Genomic DNA, 23,876 nt, shown 5'->3' with positions numbered 1-23,876 from the left:
CGCCGCCGTCAGTGTCAGCCAGTTTGCCGTGGCATACGGAGCTCCATCGCAGTCTTTAACACTGGTAGCATGCCGCGACAGCGCGGACGTGAACCGCATGTGCAGTTGACGGACTTTGAGCGAGGGCGTATAGTGGGCATGCGGGAGGCCGGGTGGACGTACCGCCGAATTGCTCAACACGTGGGGCGTGAGGTCTCCACAGTACATCGATGTTGTCGCCAGTGGTCGGCGGAAGGTGCACGTGCCCGTCGACCTGGGACCGGACCGCAGCGACGCACGGATGCACGCCAAGACCGTAGGATCCTACGCAGTGCCGTAGGGGACCACACCACCACTTCCCAGCAAATTAGGGACACTGTTGCTCCTGAGGTATCGGCGAGGATCATTCGCAACCGTCTCCATGAAGCTGGGCTACGGTCCCGCACACCGTTAGGCCGTCTTCCGCTCACGCCCCAACATCGTGCAGCCCGCCTCCAGTGGTGTCGCGACAGGCGTGAATGGAGGGACGAATGGAGACGTGTCGTCTTCAGCGATGAGAGTCGCTTCTGCCTTGGTGCCAATGATGGTCGTATGCGTGTTTGGCGCCGTGCAGGTGAGCGCCACAATCAGGACTGCATACGACCGAGGCACACAGGGCCAACACCCGGCATCATGGTGTGAGGAGCGATCTCCTACACTGGCCGTACACCACTGGTGATCGTCGAGGGGACACTGAATAGTGCACGGTACATCCAAACCGTCATCGAACCCATCGTTCTACCATTCCTAGACCGGCAAGGGAACTTGCTGTTCCAACAGGACAATGCACGTCCGCATGTATCCCATGCCACCCAACGTGCTCTAGAAGGTGTAAGTCAACTACCCTGGCCAGCAAGATCTCCGGATCTGTCCCCCATTGAGCATGTTTGGGACTGGATGAAGCGTCGTCTCACGCGGTCTGCACGTCCAGCACGAACGCTGGTCCAACTGAGGCGCCAGGTGGAAATGGCATGGCAAGCCGTTCCACAGGACTACATCCAGCATCTCTACGATCGTCTCCATGGGAGAATAGCAGCCTGCATTGCTGCGAAAGGTGGATATACACTGTACTAGTGCCGACATTGTGCATGCTCTGTTGCCTGTGTCTATGTGCCTGTGGTTCTGTCAGTGTGATCATGTGATGTATCTGACCCCAGGAATGTGTCAATAAAGTTTCCCCTTCCTGGGACAATGAATTCACGGTGTTGTTATTTCAATTTCCAGGAGTGTACTATCAGTAAGTATGATTTGCATTGACTCACTTTAATAGCATCCGATCAATTCAACAATGCGTTACAAGAGACAATACTCCTATTATCAGGTTGCCGATACTCAGTTTGTGGCGTGCAGTAAATAAAATAAAATAAAAAAAAGCACGTCGGACTGTGTGTCTTTGTCATAGATAAAATATGCCGTCTCCAACTGCGCATGCGAAGAGTGTCCACTTGATGGTGTCTGAAGGTAGTTATGGGCTGCTATGACCGAGGTACCACTGTGCATTATCGCTTTGTGTTTAAAAAGATGGTATTTATTCGACCACTAGCAATTGCTGGCGTAGAATACTAAAAACTTACAATTCATTCTGGAGCTAGATGCAGGGGAGCACTGAGCCAATGACATTGCGGATTAAGGATATTGTGCGATTAGGTATTTGAAACTGAAAGGTAAACGAGCCCAGTGACGAAGTGATATTATTGGAATTTGTGTTTAACCATGATCGTCGGCAAGAAAAGGTGAGATGAAGAAGCCCCAGCACAGCGTAATTGAGGAACAGGTAATATTTGAAGACAAATGTTTATTTACAATAAAGGAGGCATGGACAAATTAAGCTATACCCAAGTACAGCAAAAGTAAGGAAGAGGTACTATTTGACGACAAAGCTTTATTCACGACAAAGGAAGACATATATTAGACTAGTACAAAGGACTTTCAATAATTAAAACAATACTTTTTTTATTCTTAAAGCAAGTTCGTTTTATTCATAGTTTCAGGACATAATGTTATTCCCCACTCTTCTGGCCTTAAAACCCTATTTTTCGACATAATTTCCGTTCAGTGCAACGGCTTTACGACCCGTTACTGGTAGGGCCTGTATGCCTCCATGGTACCACTATCCTTCATTAGCGCAAACAGATGCAAGGTGCAAGATCAGAGCTTCTGGGTGGATGAGAAAGAACAATCCAATAGATCCAAGTTTCATAGCCAGTGACAATATCCGACAAAAAATTGCCACGATCAGCTTCGTAACGCGCAAGCTATTCCACACAGAATGGTCCTTCTTTGCTTCTTTGGTCCCTATACTTCATGAAGTATTTTTCAGCTTAAATTTTCCGGAAATTTGTGTCTCATTACTTATTAAAAACCTCTCGTACAAACATGAGGAATCCACGGACAAATTAAGGTACACTCCAAGACGGAAAAGTTAATAAATAAGAATCACTTCAAGACAACCTGATGGTAAAATACGATGATTCATATGTGGGATGACATATTCTAAGAGATTGTGGGGAAGTGACCCGTATGTGCATTTTTATGGTCACGATGTTTTGATACAATGTTGCAACTAAAGGAGGAAATTGTAATTAATAGATGTTTTTTATTGACTGTGAGATATTTACGTTGAGGAGGGATTAACTGAAACGTTAGCAGGAGAACGAGAGAAAACAGTGACTTTTCTTAACTTTTAATGTATTGGTAGATGTACTTTTTCGTGCAGATGTATAGTGGAACCCACAGAAATCTGCGCTTATGCTTTATTTTAGAAGTTCAAGGATGACAGAGAGAAATGGAGACACAGTGAAGGAATAAGGAGATATCTGCAACAGTATCTCGGGATAAATTATTTAGTGGATGTAGAAGTATGATACCGTGAATGAGGATGACAAACAGCAACATAAGGACACTACCTGCAGTGAATCTTACCTAACTTACCACCGGCCGGGGTGGCCGAGCGGTTCTAGGCGCTACAGTCTGGACCGCTACGGTCGCAGGTTCGAATCCTGCCTCGGGCATGGATGTGTGTGGTGTCCTTAGGTTAGTTAGGTATAAGTAGTTCTAAGTTTTAGGGGACTGAAGACCTCAGAAGTTAAGTCCCATAGTGCTCAGAGCCATTTGAACCTATTTGAACCTAACTTACCCAAAACTTAAACATGTTGTAAATATTAAATGATGAGGTGTTACGATCTTATGTTATACTGTTAATGGGATAATGGTCCAATCTAAAATTCAAACTGTAAATTCTATTTCTGTAAAAGTTTTATGTATTGATTAGAATCTATGATGAACATAAGTAACTTTTTAACTTTTGGGTAAACAAATCTATAAATTAGTGTTGTATTTCATTACGAAATCCCATTATTCAATGTTTGAAGATTTTGGAGTATTTAATATTAATGACGGTAGACTACATACGTCGGTTAAAACTTGTTTGAGGAAATGCGAGACAGGACGCAAGTGAGACATACGCGAAGACGAGCACTGAGCGTGTTGACTCTGTTGCTGTGCAGAGCGCCAACAAGAATTAGACGCTGTTGACACAGCTGGGGCTACGGGACGAGCTACGAGTCTCCAGAATACACAGCTGGCCTCACTAATGCAGCCACAAGCGCGATCTTTTCTTCCGATCAGACATTCCACGCCACACGTGCACCTGTACACCCCCCCCCCCCCCCCTGCCCCCGCCACCGAGATCCAGTTTACCTGCACCGCCCCTGACAGATGACAGACTGTTGGGCGCCGGTAGGGGCATGTCTCAAAGGAAAACTTAAAGGTAAGCCGCCCAGTTTCTGTGGAAACCCACTCCCCTACTTGCCTATATGTCGAGAAATAAACACCTCCAGTCATGCAGCAAAAACACAGGGAACTTTTACTGATGAGCTGCTAATGAACACGTAGGGCCTTCAGTGGAACAATAATCATGTTTTGTTGTCCATGTGATGTGATGAACTTCTATTGTGTTACTGACAAGATTTTCATGGGATCTGCATTGGGACAGTTTATACGCTGATTTCTGCCCATGAGACAAGATCTGCTGCCGTATTTTCGAACACTATTCCAGTCGATTCACCCAGAGTCTTTTGTAACCTTCCTGACAGGACATAATTTATGCGAGTGAGAGGTCATATACACTGAGCTGACAAGTCATGGGATACTTCCTATCTAAAACCCTCCTTTCGCGGGGTGTAGTGCAGCGACTCAACGTGGCAGGGACTGAACAAGTCGTTAGAAGTCACCTGAACAAATATCGAACTCTGTTGCCTCTATAGACATCTATACTCGCGAGAGTGTTGCCGGTGCTGGACTGTGTGCACGAGCTGACCTCTCTGTTATGTCCAATGAATGTACGATGGCATTCGTGTCGAGCGGTCTGGTTGCCCAAATTCTTCACTGGAACTGTCCAGAATGTTTTTCAAATCAGTCGCGAACAGTTGTGCCCCGGTGACATGGCGCTCTGTCATCTATAACATGAAGTCCATCAATGGCTGCAAATAGTCTCCAGGTAGCCAAACATAACAATTTCTAGTCAGTGATCGGTTCAGTTACATGAGGGAACTCAGTCTATTCCCTGCAGACACAATCCATACCATCATGGAATAGCATCATGGAGCCATCACCACCTTGCACAGTGCCTTGTTGACAACTTGGTTCCATGGGTTCGTGGGATCTGCGCCACACCCTACATTTCAGCAGGATAATGCACGACCGCATGTTGCAGGTCCTTACCAACTGAAGTCGGGATTCATCTGGCCAGGCCACCGTTTTCCAACCGATATTGTCACGAGGCCAGGAGAAGCGCTGCACGCGACGTTGTACTTAGCAAAGTCACTCGATTAGGTCGTGTGCTGCCAAAGCCGATTAACGTCAAATTTCGCCGCACTGGCCAGACGGATACGTTCGTCGTACATCCCACATTGCTTTCTGTGGTTATTTCACGTAGTATTGCTGTGTGTTAGCAGTGACAATAGCCAGACGCTGGTGCTCTCGGTCGTTAAGTGAAGGCCGCCGGCCACGGCGTTGTTCGTGGTGAGAGGTGACGGCTGAAATATGGTATTCTCGCCATGCCCTTGCTATGACACTGTAAGAAACACTATCACCAATTTCGTCTCGTGACATTCATGCGCAAGTGATATTGTAGTAACGCCCCACCCCGATCACGCCACGGGAGGGTGCAAAACAGAAGCACTGAGAAAGCACAAACCCCTTTGCTGCTTCGAGTCCTATTCAAATTTCGACAAATGGTTTTACATGGTCATAGTGGGCCACCTTATATACTAGGGTAAAAATTGGGCTCACACTACACTCCAAACCGCGCGAGATAGCGCAGTGGTTAGCACACTTGACTCGGATTCGGGAGGACGATGGTTCAATCCCGTCTCCGGCCATCCTGATTTAGGTTTTCCGTGATTTCCCTAAATCGTTTCAGGCAAATGCCGGGATGGTTCCTTTGAAAGGGCACGGCCGATTTCCTTCCCAATCCTTCCCTAACCCGAGCTTGCGCTCCGTCTCTAATGACCTCGTTGTTGACGGGACGTTAAACACTAACCACCACCACCACTACACTCCATGGGCGTCAGATGAAGTTGAATGGCGTTCCAGGCCCATGGTGTCCTCAGAGCGGGGTTTAAATGCACAGGGGGTGGTAACAGTGACGAACTTAGACAGGAGCGTCGTCTTGTTGCTCATCACAAGGCAGACTTTCGCTCTCGACGGCGAAATGTGTGGCAGTCAACGCCCCGAGGGAAGGCGTGGTTTCATTGCCGCTGTTTGCGCCACCTTCCGAGGCCTTTTCCTGTCGATTCTGAGCAGTATTGAGTCTGGAATGTTTCCCCCACCCACTCGTAAGAAAACCATGTTATTTGAATGCTGTTCTGACCTCCATCGCAGAGAAAGCAAAAGAAGGGGTTTGTGTGTTTGCATTCCTAAGAGATCAAACTGCTGAGGTCATCGGTCCCTAGACTTACATATTGATTAACTACCTTAAACTAACTTATGTCAACAACAACACCACACACATACACACACACACACACACACATGCCCGAGGGAGGACTCGAACCTCCAGCGGAAGGGGCCGCGCAGTCCGTGACATGGCGCCTCTAACCTCGCGGCCAATCCGCGCGTGAAGGGGTTTATTCGTTTATTCATATAGTTTACAATGACATTTTACGGCATATTTGAAGACTTCATATATAAAAGGTAACATTTACACAAAATGTACGTAATATAAACAAGCAAACAAACAATCTATAGAAAATATTATAACTGAATAAATAGGTCTCTTAACCATTCTACAGCTCTTTGTATCACCAAATGCAGCTCGCTGACTCTACAAGGAAATTTTCGTAGTACCCACTCTTCAATGACATGCTGCTTAGTTTGCACGCGATGACCACAGTCACACACGTCGGGGCATCTTTGAACCCCCATTCATACAAACAAGTACCACATCTTCCATGCCCTGCATGGAATCGATTTAGGAGTGTCCGTAGTTTTCCGGGAAGACCAAATCCATTCACACGTTAGTTAGGGTCAGTTATAAGACGAGAATTAATCGGAGGAAACTTCTGGCAAACCGCTTTCCATTCTTGACGAACCCCACACACAGGAGGCACATCTTGCTTGGTCAGAGTGGATTTCTAGATTTGAGTCTTCTGGCAGGTGTATTGTGTAGTTGATTTTATAGAAATGGGTTCTGGTGAGTGAAACACTGTTCAAACTCTCGTATTACTGCTGCTTCTCGTCTTATTGATGGGGCTGCAACATTACGTAATGCCGCCAGTCATGGAAGTGGTGTAGATTTAGTAGTGCAAGTGATTATTCTCATTGCTTGATGCGATTTGACGTCAAGTATACGTACATACGCACTATTTCTTCACACTGGAGCACAGTATTCTGCCGTGAAGTAAACGAATGCCAATATACCAGTACGAAGAGTATCTGCATTTGCATCCCATTCTGACCCAGTACCAGTTCTGGTGTTCACTTTTTTTCTAAATGGTTCTTAAAGGTATAAAATGACCACCAAGTATTTTGGGTATGGGTTGTGTTCCAGGAGGCGTTTTCGAAGACCACCACCAACTGGTGCTGTAACATAGTAAACGTGGTCACTACAACTTTAAATAAGGGTTTAAATGTGGGTAAGAGGAAGTATGGCGACATTTCCAATCGTGTGACACGTCCATGAAACTTGGTGCTAATGTGACATCATTAACCCACCTTAAAGCTCACATGAATTTCTGAGCTATGGTCATTTTTCGCATTTGCCAGCATCTTGCTGTTTGAAGCCTCGCTGAACACAAGGGCATCGCGCTTTTGCACTTACACAGAGGAAGGTTGTAGGCACCTTTGAGCCAAGTATCAGACTTCCGCTTCGCAATGGGAGACACTTACGGGGCTTTGAAAAAGTAATCCTTTAATTTTGTTGGGCCTTGCAATTCGTACTATGCATTTCACGTACAATTTCACGATTGCTTAAGTGATAAATGTCTTCTTAAATAGCACGGTGCAACAAGTTCTTTGTCAGGAAGATTGTCCTGGTCTCTACGTCCTGAACAACTCTTGCTTGCCATAACTTTTAAATAAGGCGGTATATTACTATCAATTCGGGTGGCGCAAGAAGTGCACAAATTCTGTGTCAGACACGCATACTTCCTTCCATGATGCGTTTCAAAAGCTTACATCCGCTATCAGTGGGTACAAGAGTATTTATTTTCCTCGATGCTTCACACTTACGCTTCATATATATTTGATGTTTCAACAAAAAGCACAGTGAAGATCGTTATGTATATACGTTAGTATAACTGAATATTACATATAAACACAACACATGGGATTAAACGTGATAGGGACTGTCAGCAGTCATCCTAGAAAATAGAAAAATATATTCAAGGCTAATATTGAGTCGTTTTAATAAAAATTTTACACGTCACTCTATTACCAACAATTTCACTCTCGATTCCAATTATGTAGTCTTATGTGCACCAAAATTTGGGTGAAACAGCATCCCAGAGTTGAGCTTATTTTTACATGGCACGCCCTTTTCACCATCATATGCTCTTCGATGTGCTTGGTGTGTCTCACTCTACAATATTATGCTCTCGGTAGTACGTGCACAAAGTTTTATTCAGATTCTCCATACGTTTCCTAGTTAAGCAGTAGGTGTCTCAGCTCCATAGTATTTCTCCCCAGATATAAAGCCGTACGTGTACAAAGTTTGCTTCAGATTCCTTCGGTGATCCAAAATCATCGCCTATTTTTACGTGCAGTCTCTTTCGTACCACCCACCACTCTCACGGTTGCTGGCGGTATCTAGCATCACAGTATTTTTTTTCCAAGCAGTAAACTGTATGAGTGTAAAGTTTCGTTGATTTACTTCTTAGGTTTCCGAACGCCCACCCCTACCCCCGGAAAATAGAGTGCTGCGCAGATACTGCTAGCGCTCAAGACGTAACACTCATTTTACTTCTTAACCGGTTCAAGAGTACAAACGAGGTTTCCGGCGAATGGTAATATGTACACTGATCAACGAAAGAGATGAGCAGATATGCAAGAGATCACCATGTATCCTACTTTACAGAGCAGACGACCCCCACGTTCTGTGAAGAGTCGTGGACGTCAAACCATTCTGCGCTTAGTGGTAGTTTCACTGCCTTTCTATCCGTAGATGCTCATGACAGTAGCATGTGAACATCCGAACAGCTTCGCTGTGTTCGAGATACTCGTTCACAGCCTTAGCATAATAATAATATGCGCTTTGTCAAAGTTGCTTATCTCAGTGGATTTCCCCATTTGCAGACCGTGTCTTCGCTATGGTGATCTCTCGTCGGTGTCTCCTCTGCTTGCATGTTTCTATTACCGTTTCAGATGTCCGCAAAGCCACCAAGCGGCATCCAACGTCGTGGTGAGCAGTGGCCATAATGTTCTGACTGATCAGTTTAGAGGGAACATAATTACATCGTATCTTGTACAGACCGAGATATTGATGCAAATATGGTTTTTTAAATGCACTAACACACATTCTTAAGGGCAATGGAAAACTTGTCAACAGATAGGCTTAGTGATATAACACTTCTTGTTGTTGCTGTAAAAACGTTTGCCCGCATCTCGTGGTCGTGCGGTAGCGTTCTCGCTTCCCACGCCCGGGTTCCCGGGTTCGATTCCCGGCGGGGTCAGGGATTTTCTCTGCCTCGTGATGGCTGGGTGTTGTGTGCTGTCCTTAGGTTAGTTAGGTTTAAGTACTTCTAAGTTCTAGGGGACTGATGACCATAGATGTTAAGTCCCATAGTGCTCAGAGCCATTTGTAAAAACGTTTTGCAAAGTATCCGAGAAACATCCTCATACTAAAAGAAAATTCTACCGGGATTGGCTATTTCGGTGTAAATACAACGAGTGGGGATCTCTTGCCAGGATCTGTTGTTATATGCAGCAGGGAGATTTGTTTTCTCCGAGCCCACATGACAAAGATACAGGATCAACTACCCAAGTTTTAGAAAATTTGGAAATGTGTGGTAAGGTCTTACGGCACCAAACTCCTGAGGTCATCGGTCCCTAAGCCTACACACTACATAATCTAACTTAAACTAACTTAAGCTAAGGGCAATACACACACCCATGCCCGAGGGAGGACTCGAACCTACGACGGGGGAAGCCGCACGGACCGTGACAAGGCGCCCAGACTGCGCGGCTGCGAGTTTTGTAAATAGAAGTATCCGCTGACTTTCAACATATTGGATGGCGCTGTGGTAAACTTCTTCAACCGTATGTACGACATCGTGTTTAAGTGAATAGCTTTTGTGGAAACAAGTATACACGCAGAAGACTTTCTACAGTGACCGAGCCTGGCATGAGAGCGCCACTTGGCGGTGTTTACACGGTAATAGCCATTTGCGGCCACCTTGATTTGCAGTTTTTCCGGTCTCGGAAACTCACATACGGCCGGGAAAGCGGTGTGCTGACCACATGACCCTCCATATCCGTATCCAGTGACGCCTATGGGCTGAGGATGACACGGCGGTCGGTCGCTACCGTTAGGCCTTCACGGCCTGTTCGGGAGGAGTTTAGTTTAGTTTTTAGTTTTATTATTTGCAGTTTTAGACATTTCTCGGGTATTTTTTCGAAGAGTATCGACAACACTATAAATAAAATTTGTGTCACTCTACTCAACTGTTCTAGACATTTAGAAAGACACTAATAAAAAGAATTCTATTTTTACTAAACACTAGCTTCTGTATCTCAGTTGATATGATAGATGAGACGGTTAACAGCACAAGAAAAGTAAGTGCCCTCTGCGTATTATCATTCGTTGCAAACTTTATTTTAGACTGTTAAACCGATTATGAAATAAAAGGGCTGTTACGTCTTATGCAAGTCTGTATATACACAGTGTGTCTCAGTTCCGTTAAGAAAGTGGCTATGAAAAATAAAAGTCATAGATTATTTTCACTAAATTCAAAGCAATCTCCCCCGGAATCGATACACAGCTGAAATCATTTTAAAAATGTTTTGAAACAGTCACTCTAGTCCTTTCTTGGAGTTGCATTTAGTAATGGAGCACAATTTTCTTGCACGTCCTTAAGTGCACCATAACAGTGTCCTATCATTCCCAACTTCAATTTGGGGAACAAACAGAAGTCAGCTGTGGCGAAATCCGGTGAATACGGTGGGTTATCCAAGAACATGATCCGTTTAGTGGCCGAAAACTCGCATATAATCTTCGCTACGTGAGCTGTATGGCTCGCGTGGAGGAGTAACTAGGAACCTGACTCTCGGTATTCGAGTCGAATTTGATGAATTCTCGGGCACAAATGATGGAGGACTCAAAAAACTAGACCTTGCCTCACTGCTCCACCGCTATTTTCGGGCAAGTGTCAGATTCATACTTTTACATTCCAGGCCAGGATGACCTTCCACGCAGCTGTTTCTCAAAGTTCAAGGATGGTAACGCAGCAGCTCGCCACGAGATATCATGGCAGTTCGGAATTTGACGTAAGCAGTCCTAGCGCGACTGGGACACACTGTGTGTTGTCACTACACTGTCAGGATTGAGTTGCCGCTCGACTAAAAAATGTACCAGGATAGTTCATGATGTGTCGACAGAAGTGCCGACACAGTGTGATTTGAGGGGGCCGCAATGCACGCTATAAACACACGAAGGATGCCGTGAGGTCTGAAACAGGATACGTAATGAATGCTATAAAGAAAAGTACGTAGCTTTTGGAATACTTAACTTTAATCCATCCTTGTTGTATACATCGTTCTTGATGAGACATGCTTTATACGATAAGTATCAATTGCTATGTAAGGCTAATGGCGCCTTGCTAGGTCGTAGCCATGGACTTAGCTGAAGGCTTTTCTAACTATCTGCTCGGCAAAGGAGCGAGGCTTCGTCAGTGTAGTCGCTAGCAAAGTCGTCCGTACAACTGGGGCGAGTGCTAGTCCGTCTCTCGAGACCTGCCGTGTGGTGGCGCTCGGTCTGCGATCACTAACAGTAGCGACACGCGGGTCCGACATGTACTAATGGACCGCGGCCGATTTAAAGCTACCACCTAGCAAGTGTGGTGTCTGGCGGTGACACCACAGTTCATCGTTCACCCGCCTGATGTACGGAGGAGGAAATGACGTTACACAAAGAATAAAAAGGAAAAATGCTGTAATGTGTTGTGCGAACCCACCTGACGAGGGCGAAGACCCACTTGTTTATGGGCACGGTGCGCAGGCGACCCTCCCTGAGCGCCTTCAGGTTCTTGGCCTTGGCCATCATGCGGTACACCCTCCAGTGGCTGCCCGCCTCCTCCAGCTGTTTCTCCAGGTTCAGCACTCTGTGGTCTTTGCTCACCGGCAGCCACGTGTCGACGCTCGTAGAGAAGCCTGCACATGAGAGCACGTGGGTCTAGGTTCAACAGCTGGTTCTCAGAAATCTTTGTATGGGGCACAGTTTTAGTGACTGGGAATAATTTACGAATGGAGGCATGCAATGTATAATTTTGGGTCAACTTCTACAGGGTGGTTCATTTATCGTGACCGGGCCAAATATCTCACGAAATAAGCGTCAAACGAAAAAACTACAAAGTCGAAACTTACCTAGTTTGAAGGGGGAAACCAGATGGCGCTATGGTTGGCCTGCTAGATGGCGGTGCCATAGGTCAAACGGATATCAACTGCGTTTTTTTCAATAGCAACCCCCAGTTTTATTACATATTATTATAGTACGTAAATAAGTACGAATGTTCCTGTTGGACCACTTTTTTCGCTTTGTGATAGATGGCGCTATAATAGCCACAAACATATGGCTCACAATTTTAGACGAACAGATGGTAACAGGTAGATTTTTAAGTTAAAAAACAGAACATAGGTACGTTTGAACATTTTATTTCGGTTGTTCCAATGTGATAGATGTACCTTTGTGAACTTATCATTTCTGAGAACGCATGCTGTTACAGCGTGATTACCTGTAAATGCCACATTAATGCAATAAATGCTCAAAATGATGCCCGTCAACCTCAATGCATTTGGCAATACGTGTAGTGGCATTCCTCTCAACAGCGAGTAGTTCGCCTTCCGTAATGTTCGCACATGCATTGACAATGCGCTGACGCATGTTGTCAGGCGTTGTCGGTGGATCACGATAGCAAATATACTTCAACTTTCCCCACAGAAAGAAATCCGGGGACGTCAAATCCAATGAACCTGCGGGCCATGGTATGGTGCATCGACGGAGAATCCACCTGTCATGCTATTCAATACCGCTTCAACCGCACGCGAGCCATGTGCCGGACATCCATCACGTTGGAAGTACATCGCCATTCTGTCATGCAGTGAAACATCTTGTAGTAACATCGGTAGAACATTACGTAGGAAATCAGCGTACATTGCACCATTTAGATTGCCATCGATAAAAATGGGGCCAATTATCCTTCCTCCCATAATGAGGCACCATACATTAACCCGACAAGGTCGCTGATGTTTCACTTGTCGCAGCCATCGTGGATTTTCCGTTACCCAACAGTGCATATTATGCCGGTTTTCGTTACCGCTGTTGGTCAATGATTCTTCGTCGCTAAATAGAACGCGTGCAAAAAATCTGTCATCGTCCCGTAATTTCTCTTGCGCTCAGTGCAGACCTGTACACTACGTTCAAAGTCGTTGCCATGCAATTCCCGGTGCATAGAAATATGGTACGGGTGCAATCGATGTTGATGTAGCATTCCCAACACCGACGTTTTTGAGATTCCCGATTCTCGCGCAATTTGTCTGCTACTCGTGCGGATTAGCCGCGATAGCAGCTAAAACACCTACTTGGGCATCATCATTTGTTGCAGGTCGTGCTTGACGTTTCGCATGTGGCTGAACACTTCCTGTTTCCTTAAATAACGTAACTATCCAGCGAACGGTCCGGACACTTGGATGATGTCGTCCAGGATATCGAGCAGCATACGTGGCACACGCCCGTTGGGCATTTTGATCACAATAGCCATACATCAACACGATATCGACCTTTTCCGCAATTGGTAAACGGTCCATTATAACACTGGTAATGTATCACGAAGCAGATACCGTTCGCTCTGGTAGCATGTTACGTGATACTACGTACGTATATATTTGTGACTATTACAGCGCCATCTGTCACAAAGCGAAAAAAGTGGCCCAACTAATACTTTCATATTTCCTTACGTACTACACGAATATGTGATAAAAAATGGGAATTTCTATTTAAAAAAGACGCTGTTGATATCCGTTTAGCCCATGGCAGCGCCATCTAGCGGGCCAACCATAGCACCATCTGGTTTCCCCCTTCAAGCTAGACGAGTTTCGTTCTTTCTTGTTTTTTCGTTTGATGCTTGTTTCGTGAGATATTTGGCCCGGTCACTATCAATGGACCACCCTGTATACGTCAACGAAGTTCCACTTTACGCAATTGCTCCTTTTCGCAGGGGACACAAATTGTTGACAACATTTTACCAAAAATAAATGAATGGTTCTCTGAAAGTAGAGCCTCACTTAATTACAATAAGTAAAAAAATTATATAAAATAACACAAATGTGCTATATACTCTTCTGTACACCAAAGACGATAACACAAACAACTAATTATGCTCATTTTGGTAACTACACGGATATTAACACCAGCAAATGTTGGAGGAAACTCTTTTTAACTCGCCGCATGAATATGTCTTGGTGATAAACTGCTTCTAGACAATTACCGCAGCACACCATTCTATTTTACTCGTTTGAAACATACGACAAAACTACACTGCTGGCCATTAAAATTGCTAAACCACGAAGATGACGTGCTACAGACGCGAAATTTGACCGACAGGAAGAAGATGCTGTGATATGCAATTCATTAACTTTTCAGAGCATTCACACAAGGCTGGCGCCGGTGGCGACATCTACAACGTGCTGACATGAGGAAAGTTTCCAACCGATTTCTCATACACAACAACAGTTGACCGACGTTGCCTGGTGAAACGTTGTTGTGATGCCTCGTGTAAGGAAGAGAAATGCGCACCATCACGTTTCCGACTTTGATAAAGGTCGGATTGTAGCCTATCGCGATTGCTGTTTATCGTATCGCGACACTGCTGCTCGCGTTGGTCGAGATCCAATGACTGTTAGTAGAATATGGAATCGGTGGGTTCAGGAGGATAATACGGAACGCCGTGCTGGATCCCAACGGCCTCGTGTCACTAGCAGTCGAGATGACAGGCATCTTATCCGCATGGCTGTAACGGATCGTGCAGCCCACGTCTCGATCCCTGAGTCAACAGATGGGGACGTTTGCAAGACAACAACCATCTGCACGAACAGTTCGACGACGTTTGCAGCAGCTTGGACTATCAGCTCGGGGACCATGGCTGAGGTTACCCTTGACGCTGCATCACAGATAGGAGCGTGTGCGACGGTGTACTCAACGACGAACCTGGGAGAACGAATGGCATAACGTCATTTTCTCGGGTGAATCCAGGTTCTGTTTACAGCATCATGATGGTCGCATCCGTGTTTGGCGACATCGCGGTGAACGCACATTGGAAGCGTGTATTCGTCATCGCCATACTAGCGTATCACCCGGCGTGAAGGTATGAGGTGCCATTGGTTACGCGTTGCTGTCACCTCTTGTTCGCATTGACGGCACTTTGAACAGTGGACGTTACATTTCAGATGTGTTACGACCCGTGGCGCTACCCTTCATTCGATCACTGCGAAACCCTACACTTCAGCAGGATAATGCACGACCGCATGTTGCAGGTCCTGTACGGGCCTTTCTGGACACAGAAAATGTTCGACTGCTGCCCTGGCCAGCACATTCTCCAGATCTCTCACCAATTGAAAACGGCTGGTCAATAGTGGCCGAGCAACTGGCACGTCACAATACGCCAGTCACTACTCCTCATGAACTGTGGTATGGTCTTGAAGCTGCATGGGCAGCTGTACCTGTACACGCCATCCAAGCTCCGTTTGGGTCAATGCCCAGGCGTATCAAGGCTGTTATTACGGCCAGAGGTGGTTGTTCTGGGTACTGATTTCTCAGGATCTATGCATCCAAATTGCGTGAAAATGTAATCACATGTCTGTTCAAGTATAATATATTTGTCCAATGAATACCCGTTTATCATCTGCATTTCTTCTTGGTGCAGCAATTTTAATGGCCAGTAGTGTACTGTGAAGAACACTATGAAAGAAATATTACTTAGGTCAAGGTATTACCTTGACTGAGAGGAAAAAATTCATAAGAAGGGTTCTGCTAATTCAGTACGTGCCCCGTATGACTTCGAAATGTTGGCGTATGTCGCGAGTGTCGACACGGTACCTGAGCAATCCGTTACAGACAGCTGTGAAGTGAACACGGCAGCTTGTGACAAGTTAACAGACACTGAACAAGACGCACGTGTTACAGCGTATCGGAAATTACACACGAATTCGGGATTCCATCGTCAACAACAGCTGGGGTTGACAATCAGTTTCGCAGAGCCAATGCGACACAGGACGACAGCAAGTATTTCGCGAACGGAGCAATGTGGGGCAACAGACAATATACTGTTAGCCAGATCGCCGTGTATTGCTATGTAGGACTGCAGGAAGCCGTTTCTAGTAGGACTATCAGGAGGTAAAACCACCGCACACGCTTCAACAGGTGAATACCGAAATCATAAGCAGTGCGCTTCCCTAACTTTAGCCATTCAGTGGTATAAATAAACAAAAATAAAGCTCTGTAACTCTGGGGAACCCAAAACGTTTTCTATAATCGTCCCAATTTCACAACAGCCAATAACTGAAAACGACTGTACTTTTTTATCGTGGCAGTTATGAATATGTCGTCTGTTAACGATTCGCTATAGACAGCTTTACGCCTCAGATGAGATGACCCGACTGTTGGTGGTGTCACAACACCGCCATTTAATCGTCCACGCCTACCTTCGCCAACAGAGACGAAGTCTTCTGTCGCCGCATTATTAGTCAGACTCTGGGTTCAAAGCGCCATCATTTATCTTGATAGCAGTCAGTTTTATTTTGAGACTTACATGTTGCTGCTGGTCCTCAGATAGGATCTTCTTGCAGCAGTCAGTGATGTAACGATTGGTTTCGAATTCATGCTTCCGATTATCAAAGAATATTATATTAGAAACATCACGGACCTCTTAGTGGAACAACCGGGAAGTACGATCAGATGCAAAAGAGCCATTAACCGATAGCTAACACTTTAAATCTTAGTTAGATGGACACTAATAAGAGTGTGCCGAGGCGTTGAGATCTCTGTGTAACAAGAAAAAGAGAAGGAATGTATGAAGGTATCTAGTTTCCAAGTAAGAAAAAAGGAAGAAAGTGTAAGTGATATCAAGAATTCCATGTGATAAAGAAAGACTAAACTATAACATCTCAAGTTGACAGTGACTGTAACAGTTTTCATGTACCTAATAAACTGCGATTTATTATCGGGAGAGACTTTGTTTTTTTTTTTTTTTTTTACATTTGAGTTTTGCCTACTTGTTACCTATTTAATTATTAGTTGTTATATAGGGATACAGTATAATTTGCAACTGTTATCTTGTACCTCATAACGCATAGGAATCGACAATGGAGCACTCTCTAATACGACAATTTTATCCTGGTAAGAAACTTCCATGATGAACAGTCGACCACTTTAATGAGAATCAACGAAAGACATTGAGGTTGGATATCCATTTTGTTAATGATATGCACTTAGCATAAAGCTAAGACGATGTACTGTGTAGCCCATAAACTTTGCTTTTCAAGAAGAAATAGTTTCCAGCAAACTACAATGAATATATTGTGTTTAATATTTGCGTGATAATAATATGTACCTTTCATTAAACCAAAGTGCATCACTGAAGTTATACAACATCAAGTTGAAGCCACACATGGTCGTAAGTAAATGCCAGTTGTGGCAATATTATAAATTGTTGAACTGAATGAGAAAAGGGGTCTCATTTACGATTTAGTGATGGGTATAAGATTGGCAAGGATTTTAGAGAATAATTGGATCTTATAAACTCACTTGCAAGGGCAATATGACAGAGGGCAAGAGTATCCTCAACTAGGCCAGAAGTGGCTGATACTACCTAACTGTTGGTAGAAATACTCATACTCATAAAATACTCATAAAAATCTTTCAATGCAACAGATTCTTAAATAACACTATTTCACTCAAATGATAATGAATCGAAGCCATAAAGAAACAAAATCCCAAGATAATAAATAGAAGCAAGAGCTATTCTGTATTAGTGTGCAATTCATTTTCTTTGAAATAATGTTAAGAGACAGATCTAGTAAACAACGTATGATTATCGAGAATAGTATTTACATCAGATAATGGACATCAGACAGTAGACATTAAATCAAAATGATTTACTTAACAGGAGAAAACTAAAATATGTCATAGTTACGAAAAGGTAATCACTTGTGTGAAACAAACCGCAGGTTGTTATAAAATCAGATTTCACTTCATTCATGAAATGTTGAACAAATATAACACATTTTTAGTCAGTGTTAAATATCAGCAGATAGTTATACAAACCGTAAGAGATTAACAGTACCTTAATAAGATTAAGTTAAACCCAAAAGGTATATGACATTGTGAATATACTTAATGACAAATGTCAAGAGTGTGCTTGTTTCATTCATTTGTTCTAAGTCATGCTATATATATTTGTTGTATAACCCAGCTTATGCTAAGCTAATAGTTGGACGCAAAATATATAATTTGATCACGGTATTAAAATAAAAAACGATGCATAGTGCATTACTTATTAAGTTCTACATAAATGAGGAAAGTAATGTGGACAGTTTTAAGAGTTGTGAAATTTATGGAACACAAATGATTCTTAATCTATTGAAAAATAAGTACTTAAGACTTCTGGAAAGCTTAAATTCGATTAGGGTTAATTGTGCATAGTTAATAACGAATTTTTGAGATCATATATCGTGAAGCTGGTTGCTGAGATTTGTAGTGATATAGAATTTGTGTTCTACCATCAAAGACATTGCCACTCGTGATGTTTTGTAAGGTATGATACACAGTGCTTTTTATAATAAAAGTAGGTACTGATTTTATCAAATGATAGTTATTTAATGAAAACTACGATGTTTCCGTTTGCGTTTTTGCTGCATTTATGTTGCGGAGGACTGGTGAGCATCGAAGGTTGCGATTCATGTGGTACAGGAATTTCACGTCGTCAGATTCAGTATTTACCTGGTCAACGACCATCCATTACAACAAGAACTCAGGCTGTACCACATCTCCTGTGGCGACTATGATTGTACAGCGAAAAAATGTTGAGACTGTTGTTTATCGTTGTAAAACAACCTGATTTTGGCCACGGTAGTTGTCAGATGACTTACGTTCATAATACGTGCCATTATACTGTAGTCTGTGGTGGTAAAACACCCGTGAAATTTATTGTGAAGATAAAAAATAATCGTTGCGTTACACGTATTCCCTGAAGTACGTAATAAGAAGTTTATTTTCAAATGTGTTTGTATGATCAACTAACGACATACATTGAGAGGAGTATACAGGGTGATTACGTGATGATGTTACTAACTTTCAGGGATGATGGAGAAGGGACAATGTACCAATTTGAGGTGAGGGACCCTGCTCCAGAAATGATCGTTCCGAAAGTTATAAGCAAAAATCGTTCTGATGTCTCTGTTAATGGACCTACTGCAAGTTCTTTGCTTGTCATATTTTGAGGAGGAGGTGGTATGGACCAAAACAAGAAAACATCGTCTGGTAAAGATGGGATCTAAAATGCAGTCATTCAGAGCTATGAGCACTTGCTCAGTAGAAGAGATACGTTTCAGAGTAAGTAAAGTTGAAGAATTGCTCAGAGCTGTTAAGGATTTCATTTTAGATCTCATGTTTGCCAAACATTTTTTTCTTGTTTTTATGTATACTACCCCTTCTGAAAGTTGCCTACCTTACAGTCTTAGAGACAACAGTACTGGTACATGTAATCCACTGTTAGAGATCACAGAACGATTCGACTCGATCATTTCCAGAGCAGGGTCCTTACTTCAAATTGATATACAGTATTTACTCTTCTCATTATTCTTTAAAGTCTGTAACATCATCACGGAATCGCCTCGTACAAATGGGGATAACTACAAAAAGTGAGAAGGGTACCTCTGGTTTTGAAGTAGCTCCCTCAGATACATTAGCAAAATAGTAATTGGTCCTCCTAAGGACGAATTGAGATGAATTTGGATGAAAGGTATTGTGCTCTAACTGCTAGAAATAACAAGAAAGTAAATTAATGTGGAAATCATTCAATTTAAATTTGACTGGTTGCACAAAAATCATCGATTCACGAAGTGTAGTTGGGTGTTAGATTAAAGACTATCGTTCGTCGTCCATATAGCGAATAAAATCAACAACCGTACAACGATTTGTGACAAAGATTATAACGAAAAGTATTTTCCTTTTTAGTCTGTTCTACCACAAACGAGGCGAACCGGCAAACCATTACTGAATTAACGACGTACAACCAAAGGGAAATTACGTATTAAATGAATTTGTAGTTAAGACGTGACGTACATAGTCAATACGTTAGGACGATACATCAACCAAAACGTGAAGTTAAAAAGTTTATTTGAGTGCGGTTCGTGTACGTGTGTGCCGTTTAATAGTGTAATGATACGTTCAGTGCACAATTTAAGCCAAATTCGAGAATGTTATAAACTTACTAGTGTATTCATATACATCGCCCGTATCGCGCATCCTGGACCAGAAAGATCGTTTATTTGCTCAGGAGAAGGTGATCAGCAGATGTCTGTAGGTTTGTTGCAATAGCGACTCAGATTTATATTCAAGTATAGGGTATGAACAGTGCTGTCTATGAGAAAGTAGAAACTCGTGAGAAAGAAGAAACTCGTGAGAAAGAAGAAACTCGTGAGAAAGAAGAAACTTTCAGAAAAGAATTGCTATTGCCAGAACTGTGTTACTTCCATCAGTACAACAACACGCATTCTCTGCGCGTCTAACCTTTATAGAGGGTGTTTAAAGATAGAGAGCGTAATTTCGGGAATGTATTCCCCATATGTAGACCATAAAAAATTTAAGTACAAAATTTTTCCGGAATTCCTTAGTTTCGGTGTTTGGCGAGCGGAATAGTGATACTTACCACAACGTTTATTCCCATCGATAGTTGCCATAACAGATGATATTACTGGGATAAGTAATTCCGCGGTGATGGATACACTGAGTATTTGCATTCTCATATCTGGAGCTGGCATCAATGTACTCCTTCTAAGGTAATGCTGCACTGGCTCGCCGTTTGTACAAATATTGCATATACCAAGATTGGAAGGCATTTGAACGTATCCATTGCTGTCTGTGCGCTCGTGGAAAGTTTACACTCCCTGGTCTGGAGAGGGGACTACCAAAATCCACAACTCCAAATGTGGAGGAAGTACATACGATCCCCCTTATCAGTACACGAAGGATAATGTTGCAAGTGAATGTTAATCATATGGCTGTCTGGAGACTGTACAGGCCCCATCACCAGCAGATTGCCCTGTACCATTTACGTTGTCAGAGATTCTTGCAGCAGTGGGCAATTTTCTTGTCTTGGCATTATTCACACATGCAGTGCGGGTCACATGAGGTGATATTAAGTACTTTCACAATCGGAATGTAAAATTGTTCCATCTCATCATCAACTGCAGCTTCCCCTCAACACGTGGCCCGGTATCGTTGGTGATTGGCTAGTTGGGCCCCAGGTACTTGTAAGCAGACTTACAGGACAGGCAGATACCTACTTCCTGGAACACCATAGCGCATGTTTTGGATGACACTCCACTGATCATTCGTCAACAAGTTCACTCCATGCATAGTGGCTCTCCTGCGCACTTCAGTAATACTGCTCACCCGTACTTGCGCTAAATGTTTTCTAATCGACGGATAGGTAGAGGTAGCTCAACTGCTTGCACTTAAAGTTTACAATTTGGACCCTAAGGATTTCTACTTGTGCGGCCATTTGAAATCATTTATGTATTCGTCTCCGGTGGCTGACACGGAATTCCTTTGTAATCAAAATGTGGCAGGTTGCCAGAAAATTCGCAATATGTCCGCAGGTCCATGAGACATCGATTTGAGGCCTTTGTTCAAACAAGAGGTGCACATTCTTAACATCGTCTGTAAAGGCAACGAACTGCGGGAAGGATATAACTTTTTTGATAGCGGAAACTGGGAAAACCACTATTTCAGGACAAAATTTGTCTATATGTGGGAAATACACAGGGTGTCCGTTTGAACTTGAGACAACTAAATATCTCGAAAACGGAGCATCGTACGAAAAAAATGTTGTACTCGTAAGTGAAAAGTTAATATCAACAAAGGGGAGCAAATTGTATGTGCTACAAATGGCCACCTCCTTCTTATCCCTCCTGCATGGATAGGATCAACTTTGTATTTTCAAATGGGAACCCCTTATTTTTACGACATGTTAGGATTCTAGTAGACGGTGCAGTAATTCACACAAATCAGGTATGCCTGTTTTTGCATTTAAGAACCGAGGCGTTGGATCCTACATATGATTTACAATGTAAATGTATACCTTGGTGTTCTAACGGTCAAGATTTATGTTCGAAATTTACTTTAGTGTTACAAATTTGATTGTACAGTGTAATATGGTCAACTGTTTTAATGTCAGGGTAGGAACTACGTTTAGCGTGATCTAAGAACAACGACGTGGGTGTATGTAATAGTTAAATGTTCCCATCGACATGCTTCATATTGGTGAGTTCCATGGGCCTCTCAACATTGGATCGCTTAATTTCGATGATTCCGATTGCTCCACACCATTGAGTTTTTTTTTTTTTTTTTATTTCGTTGAGTAACCCTGTCACTATAACTTCTTGCACATTTTACCATATTACAATTATTGTGGTGGTGGTGGTAGCCGTATAGTGGCCAGCGCGGGAGTTGCGGCGGTTGAGTGGAAACACATACAGAAATTAAGTATTCCATGGGTTGGGGTCTCACCTCAATCAACTCATAGGGAATAGAATACTACTGTACCATACATGTACCTTATTGTCTAGAAATTTCAATGTCAAGCCACATTATGTATACTGTACAACCACATTTGCATCAGTCAAACACCGTTTGAACATGAATATCAGCCGTTATAAAACAAAGGCTTACGTTTACATCGCAAATGAAATGTAGAATCATATGCGTTAGTTCTTAATTGGAAAAAGAGGCACACTCGATAATTGTCGGTTACAGCGAAATCTGCCACGAATGGGAAACAATGGTTTGAGTCAACAGTTCATATTTATTGACGTAGAATGCGAATATATCTTCATTTGGAAGTACGACGTTGAACCACCCCTCCTCTGCCCCCTCCCCCCCCCCCCCCGCCCCCCGCAGAAGGGCGGTTAGGAGGTGGCCAGTTGTAGGAAAGATAGGGCATCCCGTTTACTAATGTTAACGTTTGACCTACAACATTTTTTTTTGTACAATGCGTCGTTTTCGAGATATTTAGTTGTCTCAAGTTAAAACAAACAGCGTTTATATCTGAAACGATGATTTCTGTTTTTGAATCAACCTCTATTGAGGTGATGCACTTCACAATCTGTACAAACCACAGAGTGACAGAGGACGAAGCATCCTGGATGTGAGCTCCAGATAGGTGTCAGAGGCTATAGTCGTAAAACAAACTTTCCTGTCACCTACCGCGGTGCAGAGTTTTAATCCAGCCGAGACACTTAAAAATAGAGCTCATAAGCATTTACAGAGGGGACTAAAAAATGCATCCACTGTTTAAAATTCCATAACTTGCAAACTAATTGACGGAGTTGTTTCATTTTTGGTGAAAGTGTAGCTTAAAGTCCAACTTAAATAAATCACTGTAGGTGTTCGAAATGGTCACTATTAACATACACACACAAACGATACCGCCGAACTGCAGCACGAACTACTGACTGCAACGTGTTCAGTTGGATACTTGCACAAGAATGTACGATGGATTCTCGAAGTTCATCCAATGTGCGTGCCTTTTGTCGATAAAGGACGTCCTTTAGTGATCCCTACAGGTAAAAGTCCAGAGGAGTTAGGTCTGGGGAACGTGGTGGATAGTCCATGCTAGTTTTAGTGCCTTCATTAATGTTTATTACGTCGGTCAGAAAAGGATTCAAAAGTCAAACTGCACTACATCTGTTTGTGTTTAAGTTGAACACTGGATGAATTTTCAGTTGCCAATATCGCTAAAATCATTTATTCATATTGATTACCAGATGCCATCTTCGTATGTATGTTTACATCATTATACAATTTGCTCCTTCAGTACAGTAAGCGCTGCTATACAGTGGTGGTGGTGGTTAGTGTTTGACGTCCCGTC

At 43.3% G+C, this 23,876-nt stretch overlaps 1 protein-coding gene across 2 annotated transcripts in view; it reads right to left on the bottom strand.

Annotated features, from left to right (window-relative positions):
- Positions 1–23,876, bottom strand: part of LOC124605304 — a 203,020-nt gene that overhangs the window by 15,152 nt on the left and 163,992 nt on the right. For both annotated transcript variants that reach the window (XM_047136930.1, XM_047137013.1), the window contains one exon: positions 11,688–11,883. In XM_047136930.1, the coding sequence (XP_046992886.1) occupies positions 11,688–11,883 (196 nt within the window). The remainder of the gene's footprint in view (positions 1–11,687; positions 11,884–23,876) is intronic.

Source organism: Schistocerca americana, chromosome 1, assembly GCF_021461395.2.
Source record: "Schistocerca americana isolate TAMUIC-IGC-003095 chromosome 1, iqSchAmer2.1, whole genome shotgun sequence".
In the NCBI taxonomy this organism is placed as follows: Eukaryota; Metazoa; Arthropoda; class Insecta; order Orthoptera; family Acrididae; genus Schistocerca; species Schistocerca americana.
Note: the sequence above shows the minus strand (reverse complement) of the source record. Positions and strands in the feature narration are given on the sequence as shown.